Here is a 19,226-nt window from a genome sequence, read left to right as displayed (position 1 = left end):
ACGATACAGTGTTTTCTCCAGGATTAAAAAAATTCATGACTTAAAAAGGCTGTCCACTTTGATAAATATAGGATGATCAATTTTTAAAAAATATCTAACTTCTACTTTAAATAAAACTTTCACGTAATGTTCCCTTAAGAGCTCTCTTCTTAAAAATGTATTAAAGTTTCCACATTTCTCTAATCAACTAAATTTTTAGAATATATAACACATATTTTCTTACACAGCTATTTCAGTTTCCTTCTAGTAAAACTCGGGGACCCTAGATTCTCTAGACTCTCTCCATAGTGCTGAATGAAACCACGATCTTTAATTAGCTAAGAAATCATTATAAATGCTGTATTTCAAATTGGGGCCCATAACTCCATCACAGGGAGCAGCTGGTATCCTCAAGAGAATGTTTCATTTAGTGTACAGATTCATGAGATGCTTATAGAAGAGTTGTTTATATATTTCACATGATGGTTCCCTATTACCATAGCTACCTAATCTTTTAAGTGGAATGATAGGAGAACAGCTTGGAAATCAAGTTGATTTAGTCATGACAACACTGGATGGATTCATACAAGTACTTTTTTTTCATATAATTACTTAATGAAATAATAAAAAAGATATGAAAAAAACTATACTGCTTTGTAAAGTTAAAAGTCTGATTGCTCATATATTCTTCTTATAATCTATAAAATAAGAGGTTTTAAAGACTGGGAAAATAATTTTATACACTAAAAATTCTAAACTATATTAGATAATCTCAAGGAGAACAAAAATTATCAATTTTTGCAGTTACTACCATAACTCATAATTTAACCAATATATTTTAAAGACAATAATAGATTAAACAGTGACCCAAAAAGCTTCCTTGTCTGCTACCCATACTAATGTACTTAGGATTTGGGCCCCCAATTTTTTTTTGTTATACTTATTTCTGTTTGTAATTTATTTTTCACACTTAAATTTAAAAAAATATAAAAACTGACACTGTCCTAAAAATATTCATAGTCAGGTACATGTAAAAGCCTATAAATATGCTTTTCATGCTGGCAGATTTTATCCATAAAAATTCCTTTCATTGATATCTGCAGTTTTAGCTTTAGAATGAATGTATGTATGCTTCAAGAGTGTTTTGCACAATGCAAAAAAAAAAAAAAGTAAGAAATATAAAGAACACTACTAAGATTCAGAAAAAGACTAACTTGAGGAGTTCCCATCATGGCACATCGGAAACGAATCAGACTAGGAACCAGGAGGTTGCGGGTTGGATCCCTAGCCTAGCTCAGTTGGTTATAAGGATCCAGCATTGCGGTGAGCTGTGGTATAGGTCACAGATTCGGCTCGAATCCCATGTTGCTGTGGCATAGGCTGGCAGCTACAGCTCTGATTCAACCCCTAGACTGGGAATCTCCATATGCCACAGGTTCAGCCTTAAAAAGACAAAAGACAAAAAAAAAAAAAAAAAAAAAAAGACTAACTTGAGACATATTAATCACCCTTATCTTATGACTTGGTGGGTGAATTTTGTGTTTACATGGATATAAAATCATTTTGAATTAGTGACACATCATGAAACTTAAGACTTTTAGTAGAGACCAAAAATACAGTACTAGTGAATACAATTGACATTGGAATGAACGATTTTAGCCCAGAATGAATTTTTGTAGCACCAGTGATTATTAAGATTATCTACAAACATACTATGTAAAATACAGAAGCTTTAAAGCTGACATCTAAAAGCACTTTGAAAATAAGAATTCTTTCAAATTTTTTAGAAAAATGCAATTCCATGAAAACATCCAAAATTGTCTGAAAAGAGATCAGATAAGTACCATTTAAAAGTAATGCAACACTGGGTAACCTCTGTACTGGTCGGATGAGAAGTTCAACAAGGCTTTGTCGTCCACATTCTGGTTTAGCTTGGTTTATCTGAAAGGAATTTATTTAAAACATATTAAAAAGTTTTCTGCAAAAAAATAGCACCCTACATTTATTAGATTATATGCTGTCCTTTGGGCCCTAATAAGAACTAATAGGAGAGGTAGGGTTGGAATTGTTCTCTGGCAGAATGCTGTGGTTGAATAATCTCCCAAAGCCTGAAATAGCCTCCTGGCAAGCTAAGGATTAACATCTTAAACAGAAAGTGAGTTCTTCTAAGCACTCCTATATATTCCATCTTCAGTTTCTCTTAAGTCTACATCATTCAAAAAGAAATTTTTTTAAATACTAATTATGCTGACATCATTGGATAAACAAAAAAGGCACTGGTAACACTGGAATATTTTTAGTGGTGTTTGAGAACTAAAAAATCCATAACCATATTCTTAGGTGAGTCTCCCAAGGCAATATAAATAAAAACAAAATAAGCAAATGCGCCGTAATCAAACTTACAAGCTTTTGCATAACAAAGAAAACCATAAACAAAACTAAAAGACAATCTACAGAATGGGAGAAAATAATTGCAAATGATGCAACCAACAAGGGCTTAATCTCCAAAATAAACAAACAATTCATACAACTCAACAACAACAAAAAAACAACCCAATTGGAAATGGGGGAGTTCCCATCGTAGCTCAGTGGTTAACAAATCTAACTAGGAACCATGAGGTTTCGGGTTCGATCCCTGGCCTCTCTCAATGGGCTAAGGATCAGGCATTGCCATGAGCTGTGCCGTAGGCTGCAGACGCGGCTCGGATCCCCCGTTGCTGTGGCTGTTGTGAAGCCAGCAGCAACAGCTTCGATTAGACCCCTAGCCTGGGAACCTCCATACGCCGCAGGTGCGGCCCTAGAAAAGGCAAAAGACAAAAAAGAAAAAAAAAAAGAAAAGGGGGCAGAATGCCTAAATAGACATCTCTTCAAAGAAGACAAACAGACGGCCAATAGGCAGATGAAAACATGCTTAACATCATTAATTACTAGAGACATGCAAATCAAAACTACAATAAGGTAGCACCTCACGCCAGTCAGAATGACCATCATTAGGAAGTCAACAAATAACAAATGCTGAAGAAGGTGTGGAGAAAGGATACTCTCCTACACTGCTGGCAGGAATGTAAATTAGTACAACCACTATGGAAAACAGTATGGAGGTTCCTCAGAAAACTAAATATAGAACTACCATATGATCCAGCAATTCCACTCCTAGGCATATATCCTAGGAGCTTTTATTCAAAATGATACATGCACATACATGTATGCTCACTGCAGCACTATTCACAATAGCTAAGACATGAAAACAACATAAATGTCCATCAAGAGATGAATGGGTTAAGAATATGTGGTACATGTATACAATGGAATACTACTGAGCCATTAAAAAGAACAAAATATCATTTGTAGCAAAATGAATGCAACTAGAGATTCTCATACTAAGTGAAAGTCAGAAAGAGAAAGACAAATACCATATGATGTCACTTATATGTGGCATCTAAAATATGGCACAAATGAACCTATCTACAAAACAGAAATAGACTCACAAACATAGAGAAAGACTTGTGGCTTTCTCTTCTCATAGAGAAGAATGGGATAGGAGTTTGGGGTTAGTAGATGCAAACTATTATATTTTGAATAGATAAGCAATGATATCTACCATATAGCACAGGAAACTATATCCAGTCTCTTGGGATAGACCATGATGGAAGATAATATAAGAGAAGTAATTATATGTATGTGTGACTGGGTCACTTTCCTACATAGCAGAAGTTGGCAAAACATTGTAAATCAACTATATGTTAATTAAAAATAAAATAACCCACAAAAAAATAAGGTCCTACTATATAGCACAGGGAACTACATTCAATATCCTGTGATAAAGTATAATGGAAAAGAATGAAAAATATGAAAAAATACATATATGCATAACTGAGTGACTTCACGATAAGCAGAAATTAACACATCATTGTGAATCAATTATACTTCAATAAAATTTAAAATTAAAAGCCACAGACACCTTATTCTTATTCACTCAGCCACCTCTTGGACCCTGCTACCTAGCATGTCAAAACTTTTGAAGCTAACCACCACTGCTACTCTCAGGTAAAGTTAAAGTTAATAGGTAACAGAATACCATGTAAAGTGTTCTCACATGGATATATTTTTACTAAAAGATAATTTTAATGAACTCCTCCAGAAAATTATTCTCAGATTTTTATATAAAAGAAATGTATATTACCTTCAGAAAAGCATGAAATCTTGGTTTCTGTTTTTCACATTTAATAATTGTTTCCTTGCTCATTTCAAAGAAGTTCACAAAGGGAGGGTAGGTTTTTACCAAATCTTTTGACTGGAAACAAGAAAAAAAAAAAAAAACCAACATTAATTTGTAATATATGTTACCCATCATCAATCAAACTTAAAGTCAAATAATCTATAGTCAAAACTTGCATACTTGATGAAAAAGGAAAGTTTAAAATAAGTTTCTTCTCAAGTAAAATAAGAAATTTATTTTATAAACTTCTCGCTAGATACAAACATAAAGTTTTAAAACTTCCATAAATTCAAAATATAGTAATTATAGTTGATTAATGCAGAACCCAAGAACATGCTACTATTTATTAAAGGATCCAAACAACTATTATTACCCAAAAATGAAAACAAAATAAGGAACATGTCTTGACTAACTGAAGAGACTAACAAGTATCAAAAAGCTATGGAACAATGATTTTTGTCTTTGGCATTCTCAAGCAACCAGAAAAAAAATCTAAGGACCATGTAGTAGGCAGGAAAGTTAGGAGGCCTCAGAAAATAAAAGTAAATATGCAAGAACCCAAGACAGTGAAACTTATGAATCATATACCAAGAGACTGAAAGAAATCTATAGATCCTATTCACAGCACCTCATTCAAAATTAATATACCTTATTTGATAAACTTAAAGTATGCTATTCTTATCCCATGGAAGAAACAGTCCATTAGAAGCTTTATGCAAAGCAGGAGTTCCCGTCGTGGCGCAGTGGTTAACGAATCTGACTAGGAACCATGAGGTTGCGGGTTCGGTCCCTGCCCTTGCTCAGTGGGTTAAGGATCCGGCGTTGCCGTGAGCTGTGGTGTAGGTTGCAGACGCGGCTGGGATCCCGAGTTGCTGTGGCTCTGGCATAGGCCGGTGGCTACAGCTCCGATTGGACCCCTAGCCTGGGAACCTCCATATGCCGTGGGAGCGGCCCAAGAAATAGCAACAACAACAACAACAAAAAAAAAAAAATTTAAAAAAAAAAAAAAAAAAAAAAGAAGCTTTATGCAAAGCAAACACAAAGACAGCAAAAAATGTTATCAACTAAGGAAAGAGAAAAATAAAATCTCGATTATAGAAAATATGAAAAAGAATCATTTATCTGTGCCTTTTTATGAAGGGCAAGTAACATGATACATGATAAAATGTAGCACAATACATAAATTGGTGTTCCCGATGATGACCCTGAGCTGTAAACCAAGTGTTAGACTGTATACAGAGAGTATGTTTCAGAAAAACACATCTAATAGTTTAAAAACACAGCCATGTTAAAGTTTTAAAAGCTCTCCCATTTAAACAAGTGACTTTTATTCCTGTCAGCCCTTGATGACATTTTAATTTGAAAACTTAAAGACATAAAATACTTACATATTTAAGAAAGATATCACCAATGCTTTTGCTCTCATCCCAATTAACAATAAGGTCTTCCAGATCATCCTGAAAAAACACAAAATGAAACATTTAAGTTTGAATCTGACAATCTCTTAAAAATCTTTTAACATCTGAGATATTCATTTGAAATAAGCACTTTACAAAGTACCTTAATTCGATGTGCAAAACAATTAATAACATTCTTCCTCCTCAACCAAAAATTAACTTTCTGACTATACGGAAGATATCTTTCAAAAAATAATTTTAAAAAATATATAAAGAGGAGTTCCCATTGTGGCACAGCAGAAACGAATCCAACTAGGAACCATGAGGTTGCAGGTTCAATCCCTGGCCTCACTCAGTGGGTTAAGAATCTGGCATTGCCGTGAGCTGTGGCATAGGTCTTAGATGCAGCTCGGATCCTGTATTGCTGTGGCTGTGGCGTAGGTTGGCACTTGTAGCTGGGAACCTAGCCTGGGAACCTCCATGTGCTGCACGTGCAGCCCTAAAAAAAGAAACAATATATATAGAGAGAGAAAGTCAATAAATAAGACTATGCCTAACTTTCCAGTATAATATGATAGTTCTATATCTCCACATTAACTATAAAGCTGATTGGTAGGATCAATTATAGAAAACTATACTTTTGATCCAGCAGCTAAAGCATTTTACTTAATATCAGCCATCAGAAGCTGTACTCCATAGTAGGGGTCAGTAAACTATACTTAAAGGGTCGGATGGAATCTATTTTAAGGTTTAGAGGCCATATGGTTTCTGTCCCAAGTACTCAACTCTGTCCTTGTAGAGTGGAAGCAGCCATAGATAATATATGTGATTAAATGCGGCTGTGTATCAATAATAAAACTTTATCAAAAACAAGCAAAACTTCAGCAAAATCATAAAATGGCTGAATTTGATCCATTGACCAGTTTGATAATCTCTGATCTATAAAATCTCTCAATCATCTTAAGATACTACATATTTATAAATATTTAGAAGACATTTAAAAGCTTCATAAATAATAAAACACAAATCAGATAAAATGAGGTGCCAAGAAATGATATGCCCTAAGAGAAATTCTAAAAGTGATTTCAAAGTAGAAATAAATCAATAAACTTCTACCAGAGGCTCTCAAAGTATTATATGAAGACCCCTCACAACATACCTTTTTAGTGGGATCCATGATATTAAATATATTCATTTTGACACTAAGGGAATATTTGATTTTTTTTTTTTTTTTTTATCTTTTCTAGGGCTGCACCCATGGCATATGGAGGTTCCCAGGCTAGGGGTCTAATCAGAGCTATAGCCACCAGCCTACGCCAGAACCACAGCAACTCAGGATGTGAGCTGTGTTTGTGACCTACACCACAGCTCACGGCAATGATGGATCCTTAACCCACTGAGCAAGGCCAGGATTGAACCCACACCTCGTGGTTCCTAGTCGGATTCATTAACCACTGAGCCAAGATGGGAACTCTGACTTTTTTATTCTAATTCTCTCATAAGTATACAGCAGAGTTTTCTAGAGGCTACATGATGTGCGATACCACAGTAGAGTAAATTATGAAGCAGACATGAGAAAGAGTCTGCTATTAAGCCAGGCAGAAAAAAACATAAATGAACATCACACTTCTCACTATTTCTGTTTTGGAAATCACTTATTTTTCATAAAGAGTACATATTCCTGCTATTATATAATAAGTCATTATTATTTTAAGTGTATTAATCTATGTTTTTAAAACAGGGTATCTACATACAAAAAGATGAACTTAAATCCTCACCTCAGCCAAAAATGAACTCAATATTGTTTATAGACCTAGCTGTAAGAGCTAAACCAATACAACTTTTCCAAAGAAAACATAAGAGAAAATCTTTAAAACCTTGTGTTAGGCAAAAATTTCTTAGATATGACACCAAGAGCACATTACATTTTAAAAAATGGATTAATTGGACTTCATCAAAATTAAAAATTTGGGTACCTCAAAAGACACCATTAAAAAAATTAAATGACAACAACAGACTGGGAGAAAATATCTGCAAAACATACAGCTGATAAAGAACTTGTATCCAGAATTTATAGAGAACTCTCACAACTCGGTAAAATAACAAACAATTCAACCAAATAAAATGGGCCCCAGATTTAAGAACACATTTTACAAAGGAACATACAAATGGCTAATAACCACATGAAAAGAAGATAAACATCATTAATCATTAGGGAAATGCAAATCAAAACCACTTGACATCCTACACTATTTTTTTAAAAAAGTATTAAGTATTGGCAAAAATGTGGAGAAGGAAGTTCCCTGGTGGCCTAGAGGTTAAGGATTCAGCATTGTCACTGCTGTGTCTCAGGTTCAATCCCTGGCCCAGAAACTTCTGCATACCACAGGCATAGCCGAAAAAAAAAAAAAAAAAAAAAAAGAATGTGGAGAAATTTGAACCCTCATTCATCATTACTGATGAAAATATAAAATGAGGTAAAAACCTGGCAGTTTCTCAAAAAAAAAAAAAAAAAAAAAAAAAAAATCTTTTTTTTTTTTTTTTTTTTTTTGGTCTTTTTAGGGCTGTACACACGGCATATGGAGGTTCTGAGGCTAGGGGTCCAATCAGAGCTGTAGCCGCCAGCCTATGCCAAAGCCACAGTAATGTGTGATCAGAGCCGCGTCTGCCACCTACACCACAGCTCATGGCAACACCAGATCCTTAACCCATGGAGCGAGGTCAGGGATTGAACCCGCATCCTCATGGGTGGCAGTCGGGTCGCTAACCACTGAACTGCCACGGGAACTCCAGTTTCTCAAAAATTTTAAATGCAAGATTACCAATATGACCCAGGAATTCTACTCCTAAATATCTATGGAAGAGAATGAAAGCAGGACCACACAAAGATCTGTAAACAATGTTCAGAGCAGCATTATCCATAAGAGCCAAAAATCAGAAACAACCTCAATTACCATCAGTGGAGAATGTATAAAGAAATATGTCATAGTCATATAATGGACTATTATCTGGCCATATAAAACAAGTTACTAACATGCTACATCATAAATGAAATTTGAAAATATGCTAATTGAAATAAGCCAGATATAAGATACCACATATTGTACATTTACATTTATATGAAATACCCAGAAAAGACAAATACATAAGACAGAAAGTAGATTAGTGTTAGCATGGACCTGAGGGTAGGAGTGGGGATTAACTACAAATGGGCAAGAAGTATATCATTGGGGAAGGTGAAAATGTTCTAAAATGGACTTCTGGTGGCAGCTGCATTGTTTGGTAAAGTTATTAAAACCACTGAATCATATATTTTAAAAAGGTGAATTTAAAGACATAAAATATACCTCAAAAAAGCTGTTAAAAAAAAAACTGATGCATGTTAAAAAATATCTTTAAATTTCTGCTTTAATTTCAAGTACAGTTAATACCAATAGAAAAAACCCACACAAACCTAAGTTCCTCAATAACTTTTAAGAATGAAAAGGGTTCCTGAGACCAAATAATTTAAGAACCACTATCCTATACTCTGCAGATTCAGAAAAGTCAAAAGGGGAAAAAGTTACTTCTAATAGCATAAAAGTGAACTAAAACAAGAATAATTTAACAGCCCAGAGTCAAGTGAAAAGATTTAACTTAAAAATTGCACCGAAAAGAAAAAGGAAGACATAAAGGATTATAAATAAGACTAACCTTAGAACAAAATAATACAGTGAATTCTGGCAATGACTGACTAGTTTTAAATACCGGCTCTACAGTTTGTTAGTTCTGAGCCCTTGGGCAAGTTACTTAACCTCTGAGTGCCTCAATTTTCTATTCTGAAAAATGAGGATAGTAAGGACTTCAATCCCATAAAGGATTAAATTAGTTAAAATTTGTATAAAAGAATCTCCAACAGATAGAGGTACTCAAACTATTATTTTCCTATATATTTAATACAAAATAGGGGAGATATTTGGAAAATTATGATGCAAAAGAAAAAACCAGGAGTACCCATTGTGGCTCAGTGGTTAACGAATCCAACTAGGAACCATGAGGTTGCGGGTTTGATCCCTGGCCTCGCTCAGTGGGTTAAGGATCTGGCATTGCCATGAACTGTGGTGTGGGTCGCAGACGCGGCTCGGATCCCGCGTTGCTGTGGCTCTGGTGTAGGCCAGCGGCTGCAGCTCCGACTGGACCCCTGGCCTGGGAACCTCCACATGCCGTGGGAGCGGCCCTAGAAAAGGCAAAAAGACAAAAAAAAAAAAAAAAAAAAAAAGAAAAAAAAATACAGATCTGCCGATATAATCTACTGACACATTTTTAAAGTGTAAAAAACTATAGGATGGCTATATTATATTTACATAAGAATATTGTTATCAGAAAGCAAAATAATCTCCAGGCACTCTGAAAAGCAGTCTGCTTGGTTTCTGGTTAACTTTTAAGTCCTGGTGCCTAAATAAAGATTTCTGCCTTAACCAGGTGTTAGCTCAGGGACTAATTAATAAAGAAACTAAGGCTTAGAGAGATTAAGTTGCCCCAAATCACACAATTATGAACTAGTATTTACACTCAGGCTTATCTAACTTCAGATTCCTCCCCATTACAAGTTCCTCCCTATTACAAGCGAGGACTCAGGTTGGCAGGCAAGCCCAAGTGCATTACTCAACTATTTCTTACAATGTTTAGTGGGAATATGCTTGACCCAGTTTAGGACAGACACTGCGATATTCCTTCTCCTTGTCCATACACATTTCCCATAGGATGTTCCCAACTTTACCTCCTGGTCATAAGAAAGAACTCTATTGTTCTAAGACACAGAGCATAGCTCCTAAATCCTATTAGAAAAGTAGAAGGCATAGTAAACAGATGGGACTAAAAAAGCTAAGTTCCTTCCTTCTCTTCTTCCTTGTTAAGATTTCTACTGCACTATGCTTAGTGACTTTATATATATATATTTTGTTTGTTTGTTTGTCTTTTTGCCTTTTCTAGGGCCGCTTCCTGTGCAGCATATGGAGGTTCCCAGGCTAGGGGTCTAATCAGAGCTGTATCCACTGGCCTACACCAGAGCCAGAGTAATGTGGGATCCGAGCCGTGTGTGTGACCTATACCACAGCTCACACCAATGCCAGATCCTTAACCCACTAAGCAAGACTAGGGTTCAAACTTGCAACCTTATGGTTCCTAGTCAGATTCGTTAACCACTGCGCCATGACGAGAACTCCCTTAGTGACTTATAAATAAATGTAAAAATTGAGAATAAAAATTTTACGACCACCCATGAATCAGATGCTACTATTCCCATTTTACAAATATGAAAACTGAAGCCCTTACTTTACCTCAAACCCAAATCTACTTTATTCCAGTCCCTACCTGTAACCACCATGCACTGCTACAAAAATAGATATCAGTGCTTCTCAGAACACCGTATTAATGAGATGATGTGAAAAACTACAAACTTAAGCCACATTTACATGATTCATTTACGTACTAAAAGAATACATTCACAGCATAATAATCAAAAAGATAGCATTAGTAATAGCCAAGACATGGAAACAACTTAAGTGTCCATGAATGGATAGATGGATAAAGAAAATGTGGTATATACAATGAAATATTATTCAGCTATAAATATTTGTGAAAACACGGATGGACTTTGAGGGCATTAGGCCGACTGAGATAAGTCGGAGAAAGATCTGACCTATACATGATGTCTGATTATGAGTTACTGTATGATTTCATATATGTGGAATCTAAAAAAATCCCAAATTCATAGATACAGAGAACAGACTGGTAATTGCCAGAGGCAGAGGGTGGGTGAAACGGGTGGTGGTCAAAGGAGCAAAGGGATAATGATTCAAAAGAATAAATGAGGGAGTAAGAAATTTTACTTTTTTTATAATGATTTAGAAATTTTAAGTACAACACTAATTTAGCTAATCAGAAGTACCTGAAAAACCACAATATACACAATCTAAAAAGGATTACTACCAACCTAACATACACAAATTTACCTTTATCTTAGTGTGTACATCAAGGATATCTGGAATACTACCAAAAATAGTCTTAATCTCTTCTGGCGCAAGGATAGGCCCACCACGTTGTCCTTCCTCTTCCAATGGTACTTGAAATAACTAAAAGGTTAAAAAAGGACTAGTTTAGGTGCATTGTGGGGAAAAGAAAAAAAAATTAAATCTAACATACAGTGATTAAAGAAGCGATAACATGTTAGAAAAGAAAAAATTTAAAAACTACTTCTTTCTAAATTTGAGACCTTTCCTCATAACATTCTCTAATCTATTTTATCCTACTTACTTATACATCTTGTGTATGTGTGTATATATAACCTTGCAATAAAATGCTATGTTAGAATCTAATAAAAGTTTATCACAGTTCTACAAATCATTAAAATTATTAGTACAATAGATTAATTTCTACTTTTTTATTCAAGTTACTAAGGAAGAAAGCAATAAGCAGTCAGTTATTTCCTGGCAGCAAAAATACTTGGTTTAGAGAGACTGGATTGGAAATTAGAAGACCTGTTTGCATCCGTGTTGCTGCTTCTGTCAAATCTTAAAAAATAAAAGGAAAAAGAACCTCTAGAACTAGTAAGTGAATTTAGCAAGGTCCCAGGATACACGGTCAGTACACACATACATGCATGCACACAATCATGCATGCACACTGCAAAAATCATATTTCTATATACCAATAATGTACAAATTGAAACCAATATTTTAAAAGTAGTATCATTTATGATAAAAATTAAGTATAAATATAATAAATCACATACATGATGCTGAGAACTACAGAATGTTGATGAAAGAACTCAAAGAAGACCTAAATAAATGAAGATATATGGTCATGGACTGAAAGAGTCAACAGAGTAAAAATGTCAATTCTTCCCCCAAAGTGATTTATGGATTTACCTCAATGCCTAACAAAAATGCCAAGATTTTTTTTGTAGATAAAGAAAATGTGATTTTAAAAACTTATATTTTTTTTTTTTAGTTTTTTTTTTAGGGCTGCACCCACAGCATATGGAAGTTCACAGGCTAGGGGTCAAATTAGAGCTGCAACTGCCGGCCTACACCACAGCTCACAGCAATACTGGATCCTTAACCCACTGAACAAGACCAGGTATCAAAACTTTGTCCTCATGGATTCTAGCCGGATTCATTACCACTGAGCCACGATGGGAACGCCTCTAAAAAGTTATTATATGCAAGGGCAAGAACTTCTTACTGTAAAACTGCAGTATTCAAGATAGTGCAGGATTGGTGAAGGGAGAAACATTCAAGATCAACAAAACAGAACAGAGTCTAGAAACAAACCCACGCAAATATGGCCAAGTAATTTTTTGACAAAAGTACAAAAGTAATTCTGTGGAGGAAGGGTAGTTCTCCAACAAATGGCACTCTAACTTAAAAACTTCTTAGAAAAAGATTTAGAATAAGACATTCTCACAGGAACATTTCATAGGAAAAAAATATTTGTGAATCACACATTGACAAAGTACTTGTATTCAAAATACATTAAAAAATTTTCAAAACTCAGGAAGGAAATAAGCTAAGTAAAAGTGGGCCAGACCTTTAAACAGTTATTTCAATTTAAAAAAAAAAAAAACGGATGTCAAATAAAGACAAGAATAGATGCTCGGTACACTAGTCATTTTGGAAATGTAAATTAAAGTCATGGTGAGATATCACTACACACCTATTTGAATGGCTAAATAAAAAAATACCAATAACACGAAGCAATGGTAAAGATGTGAGCAACTGGAACTCTAACACATTGCTGGCGGAACTGCAAAATTATGTATCTCCCCTTGAAAAATGTTTGACTGTTTCTTTTAAAGTCAAACAACACTTACCATATGATCCAGCTATTCTCATTCCTAGGTGTTTACCCAAGAGAAATGAAAATTTATGTTCACATAAAACTTGCACACAAATGTTGATAAAGGCTCTATTTATAGCCATTCAAAACTGGAAACACTTAAATGTTCTTTAATAAGTCAACAGATAAATTGTAGTACAACCATACTATTCAGCAATAAAAAGGATCAAACATTTTATTTTTTTATTTTGGAGGACACACCCATAGCATATGGAAATCCCCAGGCTATGGGTCAAATCCAGCCTATACCACAGCCACGGCAATCCCAGATCCGAGCTATGTCTGTGACCTATACTGCAGCTCATGCCAGATCCTTAACCCACTGAGCAGAGGTGGGGCCAGGGATAAAACCTGCATTCTCAATACTAGTCAAGTTTGTTTCTGCTAAGCCACAATAGAAACTCCAGGATCAAACTATTGATACACAGAAGTTAGATGAAACTCAAAGGCTAAAAGAAGCTAAGCCTAACAGAGTATATACTACATGATTCCATTTTTATGGTGTTTTCAGAAAAGACAAAATTACAGTGATGGAGAAGAGATCAGTGTTTACCAGGAGCTGGAATGAGAAAAGAGTATGACAAAAGGAATAGTACCAGGAATTTTGGGAGGATGGAAATATTCTGTATCCGAATTGTAGTGGTACTTCCACAAATTTTCATGTGTTAAAATTTTTAGAAATGCACATCAAAGAAAAAGTCGATCTTACTGTACAATTTAAAATAAAATTTTACTTAAATTTTAAAAAGTTAATTGACTATTCAAAGTAAAAATAATAATGTATTATTGGGTTCTTAACACATGCAGAAGTAAAATGAATGGTAATAGCACAAAGGCCCAGAGCGGATGAATGGGAAATTTTAAAAAAGGAAAGAAAAAGAAAAAAAGAAAGTACACTGTAAATAGTAAGAAACTACATTACTATTATGAATTGTTGGAGTTTCCGTTGTGGCTCAGTAGTGATGAACCCTACTAGTGTCCATGAGGATGCAGGTTCAATCCCCAGCCCCGCTCAGTGGGTTAAGGATCTGGTGTTACCTTAAGCTGTGGTGTAGGTCACAGACATGGCTCAGATCCTGAAGTGCTACGACTGTGGTGTAGGCTGGCGTCTGCAGCTCTGATTAGACCCCTAGCCTGGGAACTTCCATATGTCATGGGTACAGCCCTAAAGACATTAAAAAAAAAAAAAAAAATTTTTATTTTTAAGAATTACTACAACGTTACACAGTGGCTGCAGTGTAGGCCAGCAGCACCAGCGCTAATTTGACCCCTAGCCTAGGAACCTCCATATGCCCTAAAAAGACAAAAGACAAAAAAAAAAAAAAAAAAAATTCACATCAGTATTACTAGCACTAGTAAAAGAAACAAATAGCAACAAAATAAAACAAATTAATTCCAATGTCTATTAAAAGTTAAATAATCTTTTATATTTACACAGGAAAATGAATTACTGCTACATGCAATGACACAGATGTGTCTCAAAAACATTCCTATCTAGTGAAAAAAGCAAGGCACTAAAAAAAATATATGAGTATTGTTACATTTCTAAGTTTGATTTCCGACACATATGTGATAGATCTTTAAGGAAAATAAGTACAAAATTCTAGATGGTGATTATCTCTAAGAGAGGGTAAAGGAATGAGATTGGGGAAAAAAGCAAAATAGATAACACAAAAAAATTAGAAAGAAAGAAATCTGTATGTTTATAAGCATTCCTTTATCTAGTCAACATTTAATTTAAAATCTTAAACAAAAATATTCAGACAACCAAAATACATATTCATTAAAACCTCAGAGTAGGCTTGGAATTCCCACTGCGGCACAGTGGAAACAAATCCAACTAGTAACCATGAGGTTGCCGGTTCAGATCCCTGGCCTTGCTCAGTGGGTTAAGGATCTGGCAATGCCATGAGTTGTGGTGTAGGTCACGGATGTGGCTTGGATCCTGTGTTGCTGTGGCAGTGGCGTAGGCTGGCAGCTGTAGCTCCCATTCATCCCCTAGCCTGAGAACTTCCATATGCCACAGGTGTGGCCCTAAAAAGCAAAACAAAAACAAACAAACAAAAAAACCTCACAGTAGTCTTAAAACAGTTCTACTGTGTTGATTTTAATTTAGTTAGCCAAAAAAAACCATCGATTCTATCTTTCTAATATTTCTCAAATCTATCCTCTTTTTAGTTTTACTGATACTATCCTAAGTTTAGGTTCTCAAAATCTCTAAAAAACTGCTGAAATAACCTCCAAATTTATCTCTTCTCCACAATTTCCCCCTTTTCAATACCTCTTTCAAAGTGAACCAAGTGACTTTCTAAAATACCAGTCAGATGATATCATCGTCCCCTTCCCATTAAAAATTCCTCTGTACTTACAGATGACACAGCATTCTGTACAAATGCCTTTTCCATTTAGGCCTGGGAGTATGGGTATTTCTCTGTACCCATACTCCCAGACCCTACCCAGGTGCCCTTAACCCACCCTAAACCCTCTGTATTACCTTGAATGATAGCATCTTCGATTGTTTATATTGTTAGAACAACTGCAAATATACTTCCCACCCATACTCTGCATGAACCAGTCATGCTTCAATTTCTATTTTATGATACTTTTTGCAATGTTCAACCTACTGAAAAATCCAGCCCAATACCTTCCTTAAGCTGAAAGAGGAATAAAATTCTCACAGTACAAATCTCCAAGTACCTTAACTAAACCTCCCTCATGATGCTCATAACCTTCCACTCGGTATTATAATTAGCTATATTTTCTCTCCTCTTTCAGTCTAAACTCCTTTAAAAGAAGAATCCACATTAACCCCTGGCATAATACTTTATGAGAAAATACTTAGGCACCTAAGTATTATATGGAATAAACAAGGAAGTTTTCAGATAATCATTTAATTTAGGGGCTAAATTAAGTTTTATTTCAAATCCAAATTTAAAAAACAAAGCCTAAAATAAAGCTTAAAGAGAACACAATCATGAATTTAGGCCACAATCTTTTACGTAAACTTAGGTGAGTTTACACTAAGCACAGTGGTATGAAACTCTGTCTACAGTGTAATTTACAAGTGCTTTTCAAAAAGAAGGTTTAGTGAATTTAATTGATATGCAAATTAAAATTATGAAACACCAGTGCATTTACCATGGCCTGAAAGGATTTACTTTTCCAGGTAATAAATTTCCAGGAAAGTACATGAATAGTTTATGCCAAAGAGATTTTCTGCTACTCAACCACACTTTGGCTGACTATAAAAACTTCAACAACTCATCCGGGATAACTTCTCTTGAGGAAGAAGTACAGAACTGACTTAAAACAAGTAAAGTTTAATACAAGAGAGGACCTCATAAAACCATGACTACTGTTAAACAAATTAACAGTGAAGAATAACTTCTCTATGATACCAAAAAAGAAGACTTTTCATTTCTTATTCACGCATTTTATCAATGATACAAACAAGTAAACACCATTATAATGGACCCTAATGAGTTATATTAAGAATTAAAAGAGGTCAGCTAAAAATTAAGCCCAAACTCCCTATCATTTTTCTATTCAAAGACAACTTGGTGGTATCAACTGTATTTTCCTGACAAACTATCTCCTTTAGAACCACAAACAAATTTATTCCTTCTTTCTACAGATTCCAAAATCATGTCCTATTACTGAGTCTTTCAGAACATTGAATTTTTATTACTTTATATCTTCTTCAATCTCATCCTACAAGGATTCATTAGAATTGTTTTTCTTCAGAAATAACTTCATAGTTCATCTTAATAACAGTAAGCAACAAGTTAACATTTACTTGACTACTGCCTCATTTAAGAAGAACAAGACACATGAAAGGATTACTAAAAAAAAATTACTGGAGTTCCCATCATGGCGCAGCAGAAATGAATTCCACTAGGAACCAAGAGGTTGCATGTTGCATCTCTGGCCTCGCTCAGTGGGTTAAGGATCCAGCGTTGCCATGAGCTGTGGTGTAGGTCACAGACTTGGCTCGGTTCCCGTGTTGCTGTGGCTGTGGCGTAGGCCAGCAACAACAGCTCTGATTAGACCCCTAGCTTAGGAACCTCCATATGCCGCAGGTACGGGCCTCAAAAGACAAAAGCCAAAAAAAAATCACTGACATCCATAATCTTATGCTTCACTGCTAACTGCTTTTTCATACACATACAGTACTAAATAAAGCAATGACTCTAGAATATATACTATCAGAAGAAGCTATCTAAATATAAATGCAGGAGTTCCCGTTGTGGTTCAGCGGAACAAATCTTAACTAGTATCCATGAGGATGCAGGTTCAATCACTGGTCTCATTCAGTGGGTTAAGGAACCGGAGTTGCCATGAGCTGTGGTGTAGGTTGCAGACATGGCTCAGATCTAGCATTGTTGTGGCTGTGGCATAGGCTGGCAGCTATAGCTCCGATTCAACCCCTAGCCTGGGAACTTCCATATGTTGAGGGTGCAGCCCTAAAAAGCAAAATATCAAAAAATATATATAAATGCAGTAACTGGACATGGAACCTGCAAACTTCTGAACTAAACTCAGTCCCCTCTAAGATCGTCTATTGAGAATCCTTCTCCTCAATATCACTATTTTAAAAAAAGAGGTGCTATTTCTGCACAAATAAAAGCTTCTATTACAGTTATGGCATTTCCCTAATGGCAGTTTTTAGCATACATTTTCATTTTTAATATCTATGTTCAAATTCTATACTTATATAATTTTCTTTTAAAAGGTAATACATCTTAGATTCTTTTCCTTATGAACACAGAAACAGAAATCATTTTTCCAAACTCTTACCTGAATAATTGTGGCCAATATATTTACATAATTACTTTCAGTCTGATAGAGCTCTTTTGCAACTTGCCACCGGGCTGACTGCTTTGAAGGAACTGGAGTGGAATTTTTAGAAGATTTCGTACAAGACTTTGGTGTTTCTAAAGGGTAAAAGGAAGAAAGGCTTAAAATAAAAGCCAGCTATAAGTACCAAACACTAAACAGATTTAACAGATAAAAAGGGAAGCATATCTCCTCTTATAAATATATCACCATACACATTTTCAGTAAAACAGAATTTCCTCCTAGAATAAGGCCAGAAAAAAATAATGGTCAAGTAACCTTCAAAAATGTCAAGATCATTAAAAACAAAGATTTTAAAAAGAACTGTTCCATGTAAGAGACTACCCAAAGAGATAACATAACAACCTGTGATCCTGGACTGGATCCTAGACCAGAAAAAAAGAACTGTTTCCTTTGCTAAAAAGCACTTTACATAAAAACTGAAAGTCTATGGAGTTCCCTGGTGGCTTAGCAGGTTAAGGATCCAGCACTGCCACTGCTACGGCTCAGGTCACCACTATGGTGTGGGTTTCATCCCTGGCCTGGGATCTTCCACAAGCCAAAATTTGTGGGCACAGCCAAAAATAAATAAATAAATGAAAATATAAAACCAAAAAAAAAAAAAAATCAGAAGGTCTACAGAGTAGATCATAGTAAGAAATGCTAATTTCCTAACTGTACTGCATTTATATAAGAAATGCTCCTATATTCTGGGAAATACACAATTAAGTATATAGAGGTAAAGGTACATCATATCTGCAACTCACTCTCCAACAATGCAGATATAAAATATACGTGTGTAGAAAAACAGGGAGAGAAAATGAATGAATACTAAAGCAAATATGGCAGAATATTTCTACTTAAAAAAACTTAGAGGGCAGGAATCTTTAGAGCAACACACAAAAATATTTAAGTTA

General features: G+C 35.1%; 1 protein-coding gene across 18 annotated transcripts in view; it reads right to left on the bottom strand.

Moving 5' to 3' along the window:
- The window catches only part of ECT2 (epithelial cell transforming 2), a 64,160-nt gene that overhangs the window by 26,332 nt on the left and 18,602 nt on the right, over nucleotides 1-19,226 (bottom strand). For 17 of the 18 annotated variants that reach the window (XR_014824335.1, XM_021069804.2, XM_084990292.1 and 14 more), the window contains 5 exons: nucleotides 18,271-18,407; nucleotides 11,589-11,708; nucleotides 5,587-5,655; nucleotides 4,163-4,273; nucleotides 1,824-1,920 (listed from right to left, as the gene is read on the bottom strand). Coding sequence is in view for 16 of the 18 variants with exons in the window: in XM_021069804.2 (XP_020925463.2) it covers nucleotides 1,824-1,920; nucleotides 4,163-4,273; nucleotides 5,587-5,655; nucleotides 11,589-11,708; nucleotides 18,271-18,407 (534 nt within the window). In the remaining 2 variants the exon portion in view is untranslated. Of the gene's footprint in view, nucleotides 1-1,823; nucleotides 1,921-4,162; nucleotides 4,274-5,586; nucleotides 5,656-11,588; nucleotides 11,709-16,348; nucleotides 17,538-17,990; nucleotides 18,408-19,226 lie in introns of those variants that run through there. The other variant, XR_014824336.1, reaches the window with a different exon arrangement.

The sequence above is a fragment of the Sus scrofa genome, chromosome 13 (assembly GCF_054392235.1).
Source record: "Sus scrofa isolate SSC_HxYL_T2T_F1_AM1 chromosome 13, Sscrofa_HxYL_maternal_Yorkshire_Landrace_v2.0, whole genome shotgun sequence".
Lineage (NCBI taxonomy): Eukaryota > Metazoa > Chordata > Mammalia > Artiodactyla > Suidae > Sus > Sus scrofa.
The sequence above is the reverse complement of the archived record's forward strand: the minus strand, read 5'-3'. Positions and strand labels throughout refer to the sequence as shown.